General features: G+C 47.6%; 1 protein-coding gene across 2 annotated transcripts in view; it reads left to right on the forward strand.

Annotated features, from left to right (window-relative positions):
• Positions 1–17,459, forward strand: part of PPP2R5D (protein phosphatase 2, regulatory subunit B', delta) — a 26,988-nt gene that overhangs the window by 5,462 nt on the left and 4,067 nt on the right. Inside the window, exons 2-12 of one of the 2 annotated variants that reach the window (XM_010188969.1) lie at positions 1,210–1,357; positions 2,614–2,789; positions 3,185–3,295; positions 5,087–5,179; positions 5,657–5,787; positions 6,187–6,246; positions 6,882–6,990; positions 7,837–7,890; positions 10,658–10,828; positions 12,875–13,002; positions 15,082–15,183. In XM_010188969.1, the coding sequence (XP_010187271.1) occupies positions 2,721–2,789; positions 3,185–3,295; positions 5,087–5,179; positions 5,657–5,787; positions 6,187–6,246; positions 6,882–6,990; positions 7,837–7,890; positions 10,658–10,828; positions 12,875–13,002; positions 15,082–15,183 (1,028 nt within the window). In that variant the 5' untranslated portion in view covers positions 1,210–1,357; positions 2,614–2,720. Of the gene's footprint in view, positions 1–1,209; positions 1,358–2,567; positions 2,790–3,184; positions 3,296–5,086; positions 5,180–5,656; positions 5,788–6,186; positions 6,247–6,881; positions 6,991–7,836; positions 7,891–10,657; positions 10,829–12,874; positions 13,003–15,081; positions 15,184–17,459 lie in introns of those variants that run through there. The other variant, XM_010188968.1, reaches the window with a different exon arrangement.

Here is a 17,459-nt window from a genome sequence, read left to right on the forward strand (position 1 = left end):
GTGTGCCTTTGTACCGCTATGCTGTGTGTGGCAGCTGGGAGTTGACAGGGCAAGGAGAGGGTTACATGCAAGGATTTATCCACCTTGACTCTGCATCCATTGCACTATCCTTGTTGTGTCCTAAACAGGTTCACCCTGCAATCCCTCGGCTTCATGTGCCAGCAGGAAGGAGGTGGCAGAGCTGAGGAAAGAAGCATTGCTGGGCTCACACAGCAGAGCCAGAGTAGACTGAGTGCTGTCTCAGTCTGAGCCCTCTGCTCAACTTGCTGGTGGGATGTTGTCCTCTTCCATACTAAGTTTTACATGAGTTGGGGCAGTGTGGTGTTAAAGGGTCAGTTATTGAGCCATTATGGCCCAAGTTGGACTTGAACCCGTAGAGCTTTGAGCAAGGTCAGAACAGAACTGAGCTGAGCAAACACTGGCTTGAGTTTCTGGTCACCTGCTGAAAATAAAGTGTCTTGATAAGTGCTGTTTAACAAGCATCAAGTGGAGAGGATGTCTGCTGGAGGAAAGTGCGGACCAAAAGTTTGTGTGGCTGAACAGTGTGATGCGGAAAAAGCAAATCAACTGGAGAAGTCCAGACAGCAGTGGGGCTGAGACAAGGCAGAGATGGAGGGAGCAGCCAGGAAGGATTGGGAAAGCCCACAGCCTGGGACCTAAGGTTTGGGCATGGCCTGGGTGCCTTTCCAGGGCTGTCATGGCTGCTCTACGCCATACGCTGCTTTGCTTTTTCCCAGGTGGTTCCTTGCATGAGGATAAGGAAACAGCTTGGTAGTTTTCAAAACTTCTTTGCTCTGTGTTGTGTAGAGTGCTGTAATCAGAAACAGTGGCACACTGAGATTCCTGTTTGGATCACAAAGAGTTCTTATTTCTGCTTTTGTGTATCAACACATTCTTTTAACTTGTTGCAAGACATGTATGCTTTCCATATCCCTAGCACCTCATGTGCTAAGAGACTCTGGTGTCTTTGTGGTACCTTGCAGATATGAGTAAAACTGATGTTCACTTTGCAGGTATGCTGCAAATGCAACCAACGGGGTAGAGCCCTGCGGGAGTGGGTGAGATGCACTGAATTGCAAGTGCAACAGTGAAAAACGTGCCCAGTTTCTTCAGTCCAAAAGGATGCTGATGCTCTCTGATTGCTTGTGAGGCTTGTAGGTAAAAGCTTATGAGTTGTTTTACTCTCTTTTCCCTCGTCAGGCCCAGCAGCCTCAACAGCAGCCGCAGCAGCAGCCACAGCAACAGCAGCAGCAGCAACAGACAACTTCAAATAAGCGACCCAGTAACAGTGCTCCCCCGCCAACCCAGCTGAATAAGATTAAATACTCGGGGGGACCCCAGATTGTGAAGAAGGAGCGCCGACACAGCTCTTCTCGCTTCAATCTGAGCAAAAACCGGGAACTGCAAAAGCTTCCAGCCCTTAAAGGTAAAGAAGCTATGGGGTGGGGGTGACCTGCGTGGCAAAGCTGTGCCTTCTGCAGGCAGAGTGTGGTAGTGTAAGGGGTCTTTCAAAGCAACCCTGGCAGTGTCCTGCTAACCTCCTGCCGACAGTGTGGCAGGGATGGCTCTGGGAAAGGTGCTTGGCTTGGCAGCAGGTTGAGAATTGATGGGTAGCCTAAAAGGAGGATGCTCAATGCAAACTTCAGTACTTACCTTCCCATTTGAGCTGATTTAAACCCTCATGCTTATATGTACTTAGAACTGCCTCAGATTCTTTAGCAGGTTGTGCAGGAAGGTGGTGAAGTGCAGAGATGTTAGTGCAGACAGCTATTCCTACAGCCACCCCAGCTCCTGGGAGAGGACCAGGCCTCCACCTCCTCCTCCTCCTTATGTTTCCATTGCAAATTATGTTAATGCCATTGAACTTACCCACATTAGGGCAATTACCCAGCATTAGCAGTTAGTCTACATAATGGTGCAATTAAACATGACTTAAGTGCGAACAAGGAGAAAGCACTTTCAGCAGTCGCTCAGCCAGGCCTGTTGCTGACATTGCTCACAGAAACAGACAGTCCTTTTCAGAAGGACAACTGCCTTACCTCTTGCCTGCAGAATGGCTGCTCACCTGCAAGTTTGCCTTATAGGCCTTAGGAGTGTATAGTTTCCAGTGGCACCATACCAAAAAGAGAATGCTGCTAATACAGGGCCTTTGCTGCCTTGGTCCCTGTCTTTTGGGCTACTCTCTGGGAAGAGGGTCAGCCTATAATATGCTCTGTCCAGCTCCTTTTGTGACTGTGGGATGTGAGGTATGGGTGTCACTGGTCTGTAATGGGAGCTAGTTAAGTGAGTTCCTTTTCCAGTGTACCTTATACTAGGAAGAGATCAATGCTTATCAGACCAGAAACTGCTACTGTGTTTGAAATCACCTTACGGGATAGTTGCTCCAGAGGCCTTGTGATCCCTCTACCTCCACTGTCCCATCTCCATGGCGGGGATAACACTGCCTCTCCCTCTTCTCCCACCAGCTCAAGGGAGAGTGTGACGGGGGAGAGGGAAAGCAAGACAGGGAGCAAGCCACACTGATACCTGGGCAAACGAGGGAGATGTTCTGCCTATCTCAAGGACAGATGTCTGTGCTTTCTCTGACAGATGCTCCTCCACACGAACGAGAAGAGCTTTTCATCCAGAAGCTGCGGCAGTGCTGCGTGCTTTTTGACTTCATCTCTGACCCCCTCAGTGACCTGAAGTTCAAGGAGGTGAAGCGAGCGGGTCTCAACGAGATGGTGGAATACATCACACACAACCGGGATGTTGTCACTGAGGCCATCTATCCTGAAGCTGTTATCATGGTAGGGCATGGGGCCAGTATGTGCTTGTGTGCCAGAGAAATAGGGACTGTCCAGAAGCATGGGGTGGAGGAGGATACAGGGATTGTCAGAGGAGTGTGACCCCAGTCCTACCCGTTCCTTATTACCTGCCCACCTCCAGAAAGAGAAGAAGGAAGGGAGGGGGGGTAGGGTGGGACAGTGCCCAGTACAGGGAGAGGTGAAAGCTCTTGTCTCTGACACAGACTGTACTTGTGGAGTCCATATGCAGACTGTAACCCTACAGCCTCTAAGGAGGGTTCTATCTGTGGGCACGGCTATGGCAAATCACAACATTGCTCTTCAGTGAAGGATTTGCTACGGGGAAGATCATTGTGAGGTGCAGGGATGTCATTCATCCACCTTTTCACTCACCTCAGTTTTCAGTGAACCTCTTCCGGACACTCCCACCATCATCCAATCCCACAGGCGCGGAGTTTGACCCTGAGGAAGATGAGCCTACATTAGAGGCTGCCTGGCCACACCTTCAGGTGAGAAGGAGAGAGGGGGATATAGATCTGGTGAATTTATCTCCAGGAAGTTGAGAATCTGCCAGCCCTGCCACTGGCTGCTTCCCCAGCCTGCGAGGGTTGCTGTGGACAAGGGTTGCTGGGGATGGGGAGAGACCAGGCCTGCCACCCATGGCTCAGAGGTGGCTTGTAGGCAATGCAGGTAGCAGGGGTGTCCTGGAAACAGGCTGATGGCTGTGTACAACATTCACCTGCAGATGGCTGTAGTCCCTCGTGGCCCTGAGGTAGGCTGGGAGTGAACACTTTACTGGGAGTGAGGGAGCTGTGCTGCATTGCCTGTGTAAGAAGCAAATCCCAGCAGTGTTAACGTTCCTCCTGAAGGCTGAAGAGCCCCCATCCTCTGGGCTTTGGCGGCATTGGAGATAGCACCCCTGTCTGCTTCAGCGCTCCTCTCCTTGCCTAGCTCCCTGGGAGGCACATAGAGGAAGAGGACTTCTTGGTGCCAAAGCAAAGCCTATTATAGCACCTGCTAACATGTCTCCTGTATGCTGGATGTAATTCAGTTGTGTTAACTGGGAGCAAACGTTTGACCAGAAAAGACAGGAAACTGGAGGGAAGGAAGAGGGGAAGGGAGCCAAGGATCTTTTTATTAGGCTATGTGTCCTGGGAAATAGACTTTAAGACAAACTAGGTGAAGAGGGTTATGAAAGCAACAGTGAGCATGATTTAGCAGAGCTCAGCAGTGGAAGTCAGGAGGTAAGCTCATGGAGGTCTCCCCAGGCTCTTGCGCAGGGATGTGTTTTCAAGCAAAGGTAGAGCAAGAGCCAGGCACTGCAGGATGGAACAGAAAATACAGAGAGAAAATAAGGTGCAGTTCTGCAGCAGTGGTTTATCACTTTTCACTGCTGCAGTTGACACAGGGATGTCAGCGTTGATAGAAATGATGTGTCCTCAGCACCAAAGCACTATGAATGCTAGGAAGCATTTGTTTCTCTGAGTCAAGTCAGCAGCAGTCAGCATAGATTTGTGGCATATGTGTGCTGAGTTTACTGGTCATTGCCTCAGTTTTTTCTGTGCTGCTGTCCTTGGCAGCTGTGGATGGGTGGCTCCGTAACTCCTTCAACTCCAGAGTTAGACCTTTGGGATGCAGTGCTCTTGTTTTGACTAGCGGCCCCTCAGAAGCACCAGGCAGGGCCACACTTGGATTGGACTTGTCCCTTTAGGTGGACAGGAGGACCGAAAGTTGCTGTTTCAGCACTGACAGCCTTTTTAAAGCAAGCTGCCCTTTCATTGTCCAAGTGGGACACAGCATGCAGTTCACATGGCTTAGCGGGTACAAGCCAATCTGAAGTCAGTCCCCAGGAGGCAGAGGACACAATGTTTTCTTAGGGTCTGTTTCATTTCTCTACTTCTCTGTTCTTCATTGGCATGTCTCAAGGGCTTCCAATGAAGCCTGAGCCTTTGCCATCTCCTCTGGAGGTTTCTGTTCTTTGTGCAGTTGTGGGCTGAAGATGGGAGAAGATTTTAACCACATGTAGTGTCTCCATCTGAGTAGGTGGCTGGTGGGACCTGAAGTGATGAGATCTCATGTACACTTGGGCAGTTAATGTGCCACCACCCCTCTGCCCATCAGAGCAGAGGCTGATCCCGCTGGGTGGGGAAACACAGGTTCCTGTGTTTTCTGTACTCCCATTCAGGCTTCCCAGCCTTTCCCTGAATCCTTAAGAAGAAGGAAAGCATTTAAAATGTGAAGTAAACACCGGTGAGAGGACAGGGGGGATTTCTAAGTGTTCTCTCCTTCTTCCCCCATAGCTGGTGTATGAGTTCTTCCTTCGCTTCCTGGAATCGCCTGACTTTCAACCAAACGTAGCCAAGAAATACATTGACCAGAAGTTTGTACTATCTGTAAGTAACTGTTGTCAATGCCACTGTGTACCACACTTATGAAGGGCATGCAGCAGATACTGGTCAAGGTGTTATGCAAACAGTCCAGCTTTGTCAATAGGTGCTTGATTATGAGGGTTTTCTTTTTTCCTTTGTCTAAATTTGAATGTGCAGCCAGAATTCTCTGTGCAGGACAATTGTGTGAGCTGTAGTCCCTGGAAGTCATTCCTCATTGCGCAGGTGGAGAGGGACACTGGGGGCCTTGCAGGGGAAATCCAGGGACATGCACCTTTGTAGAGTGTGCAGGCCATCACTATGCTTCTGAAGATGAAAGAAGTACTGACGGATATCAGCTTGTGACTAGGAGGCTGCATGTTTCAGGGAAGTAACCACTGTGCTCATGGTGCTGAAGGTATCGGTCAACTTTGAGCCACTTTTGCTGAGCACTTTGTCCAGACAGGCAGTGTGCAGGCACTGACTGAATTTCTTTTCCCACAGCTGCTGGATCTCTTTGACAGTGAAGACCCCAGAGAGCGAGACTTCCTGAAGACTATTCTGCACAGGATCTATGGGAAGTTCCTGGGTCTGCGAGCATATGTGAGGCGGCAGATCAACAATATATTTTACAGGTGAGAGGTTTCCTGGTGCCACTGGCCTAGTGAGTGAGTGGGACAATCCAGTGAGATTTTGAGTACTGGGCTGTGATTCTGCCTGATCCAGACTGTGATTTGGTAAGTGACTCCGTTTTGTCACACTACTTTGGCAGGGATAGCATTCATCTGTGCTTAAGAGCAGTGAGGATGTGATAGCGCTGTCTTCAGCATACACAGCAAATGTTGGGACCTGTGAGCCTTAGCTGATCTGGGATCCATTAATTTATTTGCTTCTATCTCTCACACCTTGCCCTGTAATCTTGGAATTTTGTTATTTGCTGGGAAACTCCCTGTCTCCGGGATTTTTCCTTTGTTTTGTTTATCAAACTGTATCCAGTGTTTGGCAATGACCTCTCATTCTTCTCTTCTGTTTAGGTTCATCTATGAAACAGAGCACCACAATGGGATTGCAGAGCTGCTGGAGATCCTGGGAAGGTAGGGGCACTTTTGGAAATCCCAGAGGGCCCATAGTGAGTCAGACCTCCCAGCCCAGTGTGCTACATGAGCTGGCAGTGCCTTCCTTCAGCAGTTCTTGCAGGAGCCACCTCTTCCTGAGGATCTCAGTCTGACGAAGCACACAGTGAAAGTACTCTCCAGCCTGCCCATAAATGCAGTAGTAGCCTTCTCCTACCCAGATTTGTCTCCTGTTCTTTTTTGAGTTTGAGTCCAGTCACACTTGCTGTCTTGCCTCACAGCCCTGGGAAGCCTTAGCAGTGGGCACCACCTTCTCCAGGGCTTCAGCTGCCCTTCTGTTTGCAGCCCTCTTGTGTGCTGCCATCCTCCTGTACAAGCCTTGAGGACTGGGCTGCCTCTATGCTGGCCTTCCCCAGAGGTTCTGCTTAAGTGTGTGTGGGCTCAGCCTGGCACAGGACAGAGCAGAGCCCAAGACTCGTCAGAGGCATAAAAAAAAGGAAACACTCACTGAGCATGGCATGCAGGTTGAGTCCCAGTGACCACGCTTATTCTCAAGTGACTAATGAGTGCTATGGCAAGCCACTGATTCTTTTGAGGTCAGAGATACTGTATTTCTGCTGGGTAAACAGATTAATGAGACTCTTGTTTCTTCTCAGCATAATCAATGGGTTTGCTTTGCCTCTGAAGGAAGAGCACAAGATGTTCCTCATCAGAGTCTTGTTACCACTGCACAAGGTGAAGTCTCTCAGTGTCTACCACCCGCAGGTGAGAAGCGCTTCAAGTTCCCAGTGCAGAATGCAAAAGCTGGTTTTGGGTTTGCTTATAGTACTGACCAGGCTTCATCACTGTGTTGAACAAAGGTCTTGCTGTGAGATGCTTTGGGCTCTGCCCTAGTGCCTTTCTGCAGTGGTTTGTCCCAACCTTGTGGTGCCTGGGCCTGTACATACATGTGTGTGCTTTTTGCCACTGGCTAACAGGAGGGTATCCTGGCATGTCCTGTTGACTAATGCTGTGGCCTGCTTTGCCTTTCTGTGCTGGAAGTTTGTGAAATAGTGGGGCCCTGCTGAAACCAGAGAAAATTCCGAGCTGCAGTCACCAGCCTGTGCATGTGGTGCGTCACCTGTTAGTCATCGCTGAGATATGCAGACAAATCTGTGCTGGGCTGCTAGGCTGGTATAAAGATTAATTTATTGCAATTTAGAATACCTAATAGAAGAGTAGAGAAGATCAAGACTCAGGCTAGGAAACAAAAGAAGTATGGCTACTGAGCAATGATGTCTGTTTTTATGGGGCAAGGCTTTGTGATAATCAGGTTTGTTCCTTCCCATCTGTGCAGCTGTGCTTGCATTTGAATGTATTAGCTGTGGTCTGCTCTAGGTGGCTCAAGTTTTATCCTTTATGCTGCATGAATGTCCTGAGCTCATGCCCTGCCTGCTTGGTCTTAGAGCCTTTGCTTGCCATCAGAAGAACTACATCCGTTTGGAGCTGTGACTGCTCATCACACACACTGTGGAGGGCATAATGTGACTTTCAGCCTAGGGTGGGGGTGGCACTTTAATCTCAGGTACACTTGAGGAAGTTCTAATCTTGCCATGTTTTTTTTTCCTACAGTTGGCATACTGTGTTGTACAGTTCTTGGAGAAAGACAGCAGCTTGACAGAGCCAGTGAGTAACCTTGTTTAACCTCTGTGTGTCAGTCAAGTCCCATAAAGCTTCATGGCTTCCTTAGAGTACAACAAGGGTAAAAAAAAGCTAAAGAGGCTGGGAGTCAACTGGATTGTTTACTGGGTTTGCCTGGTACCCTGTGGGCAGAAGGGGCTGTGCTGCTCATGTGCAAGTTTTCTCTCCTGAAAGCTTCAGGAAGGTGAGCTGTGGGCTTCCTCTGTGCTTCGACTCTTGATGTAGCAGAAAGAACACAGGACAGAGCTTTCAGCTAGTGACAGATGCTGCAGAGACAAAACACATGGCTATCTGATATCTGCTGGAACCAGCATGAGCTCGTGGGGGGCCTGAGATAGCAAGAGTTTACTCCAGATTGCTGGAGTTGGCTGAAAAATGGTGGGGATGTGGTTAGGAACCTGGGAGACAAAGATCTACTTAGGCAAGCTGCTGTTCTTTGATGAAAGTATTCTCCTTCCTGCTCTAGCATCAGTTTTCTACCTTCATAGTGTTAAGTCACACTGTAGATGCATTTGCCTTCAGAATGTAGTGCTGTGAAACAGCAGATTCCAAAATGTGTGAGCAGCATAGATGGGGACCTCACATATTCCCGTCACTGGCTGCACAGACCTGCAGTGCTAATGAGGCTATATGCCGGCTTGGCAGAGGGTGCAAGCAGGAGACAAGTATTTCTCCACCCACTGCAGGCCAGGAAATGTCTTCTGCAGAGCTGAGCTTCACAGCCTCAGAACAGCAGATGGCCAAAGAACGCACGCTTGTGTCACTGTAGCAGGGAGCACGAAAAAGTGTGAGCATTTTAATGAGTAGCGCTGGCTCAGGTCATTCTGTTCTCTGGCTGAAATGTGTGCGTTCCTGGTGAGCCTGACTGTGTTCAGTGGAAGCTGATCGGCTGTTGTCAGCTTTCTGGCTCCTCAGCTCTGACACCAGGAGTGCTGAAGCAGACCTCCCAGCTTTTTCTTTAAATGTGGGTCCTCCATTTCCTGTGTCCCCAAAAGCCTGCTCTGAGACAAACCACATAAAGTAGCTTCCTGATCATGCTGAGTACTTCCTGTGGCTGACATCCAGCCCAACAGCCCCCTGCCAAAGCACTTACTGTAGGCTGAGGGTGAAGACAGAAACAGGAACCTGTCAATATTTCCAGGATTAATTTTGCAGCTTATTCAAATAGTAAAGCTCCATAGCTTGTCACTGCTTCCTGGGTAATGGGTTAGTGGCCCCTGGATGAGAGAGCCAGGTCTGGTTTGGTGCTTGTGGAAAGCAGTGGGATGACCCAATTTCATTATCTTCAGTGGGTGTTGTGTTGGGTCTCAACCAGACGTTCCAAGGCTGTGTTGCCACAGGTTATGTTCTGTTGAAGCATCCTGCTTGTGAAGTTTTGGAATAGACTCCTGAAATGCCTGGAGCTATTGAAGTATTGAAAAATTACAGAGCTTGTGCATCAGCAAGGCTCTGAATGCACTAGGAGCTGGTGCCACCAGTGCTGGAAGGAGGCCGGATCACTCACTAGGTCCACTCTCACTTAGAGTGGGCCTCCCGAAAGCTTGCTCAGCAAGGTTTGATGTAGTAGCTCTTGCTTTAACAGCAGTCTGAATGACTACCAGGTGAGTAGGGCCTCAGATGTGCTCAAGGGACAGGCTCAACACACCCCACACCACCTTAGCTGCAGGAGAAATTACATCTGAGTCATTGAAGCCAACTCTTGCCTGAATGGTAGACTTGAGTAATGACAAACACTGAGGATACCCAACTGTTGGCTTCTGAAGCCTTGAGTTGGTGGAAACGTAACACTCAGATGTTTCTAATCTTGCTGCTGCATTGCCCACTACTGTCCCTCTACTGCTATGAACTTTCTCTTTGGATTGCCAAAGGACAGAGTCTGAAAGAGCAACTCCTACCACCAGTTGTGTGTGAATGTAGTGTCCACAGAGTTAGCATTTCTGTAAATGCTATGTCAATGGCTACAGCAGAGTGAAGGTCTGCAGGATCTTGGATCCTGCCTTTGACTGTGTCTAGAAGCAGATGGGTAGGGAAGTAAGCAATATTAAAAATAAATAAATGAAATCGAGTGGGATATAGCCCTTCCCCCAGTATATTCTTCCAGTATCTTGTAAGCAGTAGTTTACTCAGCCAGAAGTTGCAACTGCATTGTTATATTTAATTGTCACCATTAGACGTAACCTCCATAAACTTGTCTGCTCCATTTGGAGTCTTTTTGAACTTTTGAGTCTCCACAAAGGCTTGCAAGAATGAGCTCTGTAATCCAGTTACTTTCATGTGAAATGGTACTTCCTTTTCCTTGTCCCAGACCCACCCATTGCATTATTTATTAAGTGCCTCCCAGTGTTCAAGCTCTGTGGTGTACTGAATAATGATTCCTCAGTGCCTTCTCCATAGCATTTCCACTTTGGAAAAAAATTGGTTGATCTTCCATGGTTGCTCTGCACCATCTGCCAGCCACTGCGCACTCTGGTTTGAGCCTTCTCTGTTAATCTGTGTTTGGGAGAAAAAGTGGTTCTAAGCCTTGTGCTTGTAGTACAGAATCGTAGCAGCCTGAGCAGTGCTACTGTCTTGTGTATGACTTAGCAGAGCTTGGGCTTTTCTTTCTTCCCCTTTTAACCCACCCTGGCTTTCTGAGGAAATGTCTTCTGTTACTTCCTCCTCTCTGGTGTTGTGACCAGACCCTTAAAAATTTGTTTATCAGCTGGTGTTAACTTTCAGCCTCTAACACTGTCTCTGTCCCCTCCCCACTCAGGTGATTGTGGGCTTGCTGAAGTTCTGGCCGAAAACTCACAGTCCCAAGGAGGTGATGTTTTTAAACGAGCTGGAAGAGATCCTGGACGTGATTGAACCGTCTGAGTTTGTGAAAGTTATGGAGCCCTTGTTCAGGCAGTTGGCCAAGTGTGTCTCCAGCCCACACTTCCAGGTGGGTTGCAGCTCAGGGAGGGGATAGGGCACTGGCTTGTAACCCGCTTGGCATGTGAAGGTGACACCACAGCTTTTGGGCTTGTCTTGGTGAATCAGTGGCACATAGAGGTGTGACCAGGGTAAATATTAGAGTGACATATGCTGGGAGGCGGTGAGAAACCTCACCATAACCACAGAGCTCATCCAAAGAGAAAGCCAAGCGGATCGGTGGAGCCCCTCCTGCTGCACTGTGCTGTTCAGCACCGTGTATTGCAACAGTCTGGAGCTGGAGCAGAGGTGCTCTGCCACCTCCTATTTTGGCTAGCAAGCATAGAGGAGATCCATCCAGTGTCACCCTGTTACAGTAAAACCAAACTGGGTGCAGTATTGGAGGGAGGCCAACCAAAGAGACAGTGTACAGAGAAAGTACTTTATATTGTTCTGGTGTAGGTGGTAAAGGGTGAGGTATACTGAAAAAGTGCTGGAGTCTGCTTCTTCCTTGTTCCCACTGAAGGAACCAGGCTGTAGTACCAGGCTAAAACAATCTCTGGGGCTGGTGGGCTTAAGGTTTAAAATGTCCAAGGTGGTAGGACCTGGTAGTAGCTCCTAGAAGGTATTCTTGGGTCACTGGTTTGGGTTGCCATCAAGAGTACCCAGGAAGCAGATGGTGAAATGTGTGGCTGACCCAGGTACAGGTGGGATGTTAAATAGTGATATAGCCCTCCACTGAGTGAGTGTGATTGCACAATGAGGCAGACTGACTTCAGTCTGTCTTTTGGTACAGACAGGTACCAAGTCATGTGTTCACAAGCCAAAAATGAGGTCAGTCTAGGTCACATGTGTATGTAAAAGATCACTTTCCTGGAAAGGACTGGGAAAGCCTGATGGAAACCAGCTGGACGTGAATTACTGGTGTGGTGATGGAAATCAAAGGACTAATATGACCTTTGGGTGTGGAAGGAGCTACCATAGGGAACTAACAAGCTTGAATAAAGTAGGGTAGAGGCTGGAGGAGAGGCATCCTGTACTTGATAGCAGCCCTCATCTGCTGCCTACTCCTTGAAAAACAAGACTGAAAAACCTGGAAAAGGTGCAAACACTTTACAGCGCAAGAAAACTAACCCCAAAGGTGTCCCATACAGTCAAGCTCCCATACAGTGCAAGTCTCTGCGTCTGCAGCTTGTCTGAGAGCAAAAATAGGAATTGACTTTTCGGTAAGACTGAACACCTTAGTGGAGGAGAGTTTTCTCTGAGTGGATTGTGTGTTAATCTAGCAGACAAAGGCTTAACAAGAGCTAATAGCTGGAAACCAAAGCTAGGTAAGTGAACACGAGGTGAGTTTCACTTCGTGTACAAATGTAAAACAATACATTAAGGGAATATAGTGAGTTCTCTATCATCTGAAATATAAAACTGAGACTGGATGCCTCTCTTCCTAGTTTTTAAAGCCATTTTCAAGCTAGTGCTAGATGCAGACATTAGCCTGGTGATCTGCATTGCCCAGATTTGTGGTTAAATATGAAGAATTGTGGTTGAACCTATCACTATGTGGAAACTTGTTAGACTTGTTTGTTTTATTAGAGCAGGTTGGCTGCCCCAAGATTTTCCATATTTTCACTCTTACTAAATGAGGGGGATAAATTGTGGGCCTGATGACTTAAGCATGCTCCAAAGCCCAGATAAACTCAGAGGTGAGGAAGGCCAGGGAGGAATGAAGCTTTACAGAGGACAGTCTGAGGAAATGAAGGAGGTCTGAGCTGGGACCTGGAGTGGGTTACATCACTGTCCTTAAGTGTTGTGTAAAGGTTGTTGGAGTCACCAATATATCAATGGTAGGCTTGCCTAGTCAAGAATGTGAGGTTTTCCCCAGTAAAGTCAGAGCAGAGGCTAAGGGAAAGAAGGCTGAGCAGCAGAAGTTGGTGGGGACAGCCCTGCACTGTGGGGAAGCGTTTGGTCCTTGGCTGGATGGTGGCAGGCTCTGATCTCAGCACTGCATAGTTTCTCTGTGCACCACGGGTGTTACTGGAAGGGGCCTCTCCAAGGATGGCTTTCTCTCCCACTGCAGGTGGCAGAGCGAGCACTGTACTATTGGAACAACGAATATATCATGAGCCTGATCAGCGATAACGCAGCCAAAATTCTCCCGATCATGTTTCCAGCGCTCTACAAGAACTCCAAGAGTCACTGGAACAAGTAGGTCTCTCTGCATGCCCTGGCACTTGCTGTGCATGCAGGATTGCTTGACCTACTAGCAGTCTTGGGGCATGCTGCTACAGTGCAATGACGCATGGCGCTCAGTGACACCAGGTGCTGAGCCAGAGGGGTTGTTAGTAGTATCAGCATGGAAAAGTGCCACAGCAGACCACAGTGGCCTGCTTCTGCAAGGGGTCAGACACCTGCAATCACCCACCTTGGGACCACTGAGTCTATGCAGAGTTTGATACCTGCATATCACTAATTCTGCTGGTATCCTGGAGGTGTGCAGTAGATTTTCTGACTGCTTGTTAACTAACGATCACCCATACGTTTTCCATGACCAGAGACCTTGGATAATGCAGTGCCTGACTCCTTGAGTACAGAAAGAATGGAGAAAGGAGAACTAATCAAGCAGATGTCCTGTGTCAAATTATGGTCGTCTGTGTCTGATTCCTCGATACTAGTCTGTTTTACGGTTCTCTCATCAACCTCCTTTCTTCCAACTGCTTCTTCAGTTGATTCCTTACCTGGTCAATTCAAGTTGTAAAACTCACTTCCATTTAATGCATTAGCTAAAATTACTCAGTCCACGGCCAAGATCTTCCAGCAAAAACCACAAGAACACAAAAAAAGGTAATCTTCCCCTATTTTAGAGGGTGGAAAAAAGAAAAGTAATGAATTCTAGGGAGCCTGGCCAAGTCCAGGGCTTAGGAGTATACTGTGGTAGCAAAGACAAGGTTGTGAGGTGGAACTTGTGTGCAGAGGGCTCCCCACCAGTCTGCTTTTTGACTGCTTCTTTCTCTTCGTTGCGTCAGGAGGCGTGAACTTGAGCCACCAGCCAAGGGTGCTGTAAGGACTGGAGCAGACACAGACATGCAGACGTGAATGCACGCAAACACCAGATACACACACATGTTCATCAGCAGGCACATACGTGTGTAGACAGGCACATACACACATGCACACACAGGTATGATGTGTGTGCACATATGCATGTGTGCATGCAGACAGATGCACACAGACACACTCTCACTCCATGTTACACTCTCCTGATCAGACTTCAGAAAAGGACTTTATGTTCTTGTCTGAAACGCTTCACCAGATCTGCTTCCTTCTTGTACCAGTCAAGATTTGTGATTCTGCTGTTTCTGTCTTTTCTTCTTGTCTCCTTCCCAGTGGTATGGCAGAAGTCTTGAAGGTGTTTTCCTGTTATTTCTCCTTGTCTTTGTTTTAACACTAGCCACATCTTCTCATGGCAGGTTGAGTACCTTAGATTCTCCTCTTCCTTCCCACAGCTCATCTACTCCGTCACTTAGTCAAACAACTTGCAGAAGTCCAGGTGTAGCTCTCTTCCTGTTTCCATGTGTAGAGCTGACAAGGCACAGAGCTCAGTATGCTGAGTCTCTCATCTTTTGCCTGTGGGTCAGGTATTTCAGAGACAGCTTCAAGACTTGTTTTTTTTTCCTTGGGAGAACCCTTTTCCCAGAGAGAGCTGACACACAGTGCAACCTATCCATAAACTGCTGACACAAAGCCAGCTTTTCTTCTGTGGTTTTCTTTGTGCTGGTTCCCATCTCTACAGGGCTGCTGAATGTCTGTGGTTTGGGCAGCTCAGTGACCAAACTCATGACTGAATACTGGGCAGCCAAAAAAAGTCATTGTGTGCATGCAAGGTGAACTGTGGGAGGCACTAAAGCTAGATTAGGTAAAGCCCCCTTGAGAACAACTCTGAGCAGGTCCCTAGCATCCTTCCTTTCCAGTTTCTAACTACAAGAAAGAAATGCATGAATGCATATTTTTGCCCTCATTAGTCTTGACTGCAGTGGAGCAGATCTGTCCCAGTGGTCTTCTCTTTCTTCTCCATCTCTTTCTCCCTGTGCAATAATCTCTGCTGTGTTTGTGGAGTGGGTTTTCCCTTGCCAAGAGCTGGCACTGTGTGAAAATCTTTTGTCACATTGCTGTAGTATATGCGTTGCTGCTGCTGTTAGCCCTTGTCTGTGCTGCTGGTGCTAACTCAAGGCTGAAAGCCTGGAGGATACCCCCATGATTTGGTCTTCTTTCCTCATTTCTTTGCAGAACAATCCATGGGCTGATCTACAATGCACTGAAGCTGTTCATGGAGATGAACCAAAAGCTTTTTGATGACTGCACACAGCAATACAAGGCAGAGAAGCAGAAGTGAGTAAGAGGTTCTTGTCAAGTAACTTGAGCTCATCCTGGAGTCTCCTTGGGGTACGGTAACAGATGGCAGATGCCAGTTGGCAGAGGGGAAACGGAAAGATGACACAAATCATTTTGTCAAAAGTAGGATTCCTCAGCAGTAACTATGTGTAGGGATGAGAAGAGGTAAAATGTGAGCCCTGATAAAAATCCTTTCAGTTCTGCTGAAGCAGGTAGCTTGGAAAAAAAGAGTGACAGAGTTTGCTCGGCCTTGAGGAAATAATTGCAATGTAGAGAATACTGAGCTTTGCAGAGACACTTATGCTCTGCCTTGGAAATATTTACCAGTTCATATATGTCACAGTGACGCCAGTGAAATATTGCTGCTTTAGACAGACCTCTCCAAAGAGCTTTGCTGCAGTGGACATAATGCATCTTTCATGCCACAGGATGCTTTCAGTTTTCCATTAATAAAGATGGAATAATACCCAGAATTTCAAAGAGCAAATGGGGATAAAGTCTAATCTCAGCAAGTACCTGTCCTGAGATGCTGTGAAGAGCAAAAAACCTCCACTTTTTCTCCTTCCTTCTGCTGATTTTGGTGCTTGTATGACTTTGAGTCAGCTCAGTAAGCTAGAAGGAAATTTTTGTCTTTTTTTAATGAATCTGTTTTCTACTGATTTAGTGACGTAAAATAGCACTTCTTGTTCCTGGATGAGCCAGGGCTGCCACAAGGGTGGCAGTCAGAAGTATAGGGCTAACCCTTGCTGGCAGTGGGGAGCTCTGGGGTACATTCAGTTGTTTTGCAAAATAGTAATAAATAACAAAGTTGAGATATGAATCAGGGCTTGGGCGTGGGTAACCTGCATATGGAGAAATCAAGATTTTGTTAACATCTAAATTGGGAGTGAGCAAGGTTTGTTTTTTTTTTTTATTCCTCCATTCTAGGGCATTTATGAAGCCCACAGATGTCTGCACATATGTTTTTAAGTCACAGTGACAGCACATTTACTATGAGATCTACCTGGTGCTTCCATCAGGAGCTTTTTCTACCTGTTTAGCTTCTACCCACGCTGCCCTGCTGAGGGTAACTGTTCCCAGCATTGGTGTGTGATGGAGAGTTGATCTGGTAAAGGTCAACAGAGCAGCTCAGAGCTGTCCAAGAAATGGATGCATAGAGCTGCACTGTTTTCTGTTTATGTTAAGATTACTTTTTATTCTGTAGTGCCTCTTTGCGTACTTATGTTTCAGAAAACCTTGTGTTGGGTTTTTATCAAGGATGTACCAATTGAAAGCTTGGTGGGCGGGATGTAAAAATGTCTTTTAGCAGCCTAATCTTAGATGAGTTTACCTACGGTGAGCATGATACAATTCCTCAGCTAAGTGGGATTTCCCTGCCACAGGAACCAGCTAAGGATGCCTTTCTGGGTGAAAACAAGAAGGCTCAGCCCTGCTGTTGCTAGCACAGCATTAGCAGCTGTTCCTGGCTTGAGAAGTGTAACAAGGTTCCCCTCTGAGAGGATGTTAGAGCTGGGAAAGAACATTTTTATTGGTCTATAGGGACAGTCTGGGAAACAACTAGAAAGGGAAATCGGTGGCAGAAGGGAATGGGGTAGGACAGCAGGCTGGGCTGTAGAGCAGCTTGTCTGGGCAAGGAGGTAGAAAGGACATAGAGATGTTGGGCAATGGTACAGTGAAGAGCCGGGTTAGGGGGTGGTGGTGGTAGTGTTATTCTTAATATCAGTGGATAGTAGGAATGACATAGATAAAGGGAACCAATTAGAAGGGAGAAGTGAGGATATCCGGGGTTTTTTGAGTGAGGAGCCCAGGACTGGACAGGGTGTAAGACAATGGTGGGGGGAAAGAGCATGCATTTGGGAAGATGGATTAGAAACCTAGGTTTACTAGAGCAGTATGCCAGAGTTCTTTGCTTAAGTCCGTCATGAAAATGTCATCTTTTCCCTCCATGTCTTTAATATATCCAAGAAATATAAGCAAATCCATGTGCACTTCAATGCTGTGACTGAATGTTCTGGAGTGCAATAGAATAAGTCATTGCTGGAATGAACGGTGTTGGAAAAAGCATGTTTCATAGCAGGAAAAAGCGGTGTTTAGTGGTATTTCCCCAATGGAACAAGACCGTTTCGTAGCTAGAGTCTGCCTCAGAGTTTGGGATGCCATTCCTGCACTTCCTCTACCTGCTCTTCTTTCAGCAGTGTGCTGTGACCTGTTCTGGAGAGCAGGGTCCTGTTGCCTCCCAGTGGAGAAGACATTCTGCATCTGCAGCTCATTCC

This window comes from Mesitornis unicolor, unplaced genomic scaffold (genome assembly GCF_000695765.1).
Source record: "Mesitornis unicolor isolate BGI_N332 unplaced genomic scaffold, ASM69576v1 scaffold46747, whole genome shotgun sequence".
Taxonomy (NCBI): Eukaryota; Metazoa; Chordata; class Aves; order Mesitornithiformes; family Mesitornithidae; genus Mesitornis; species Mesitornis unicolor.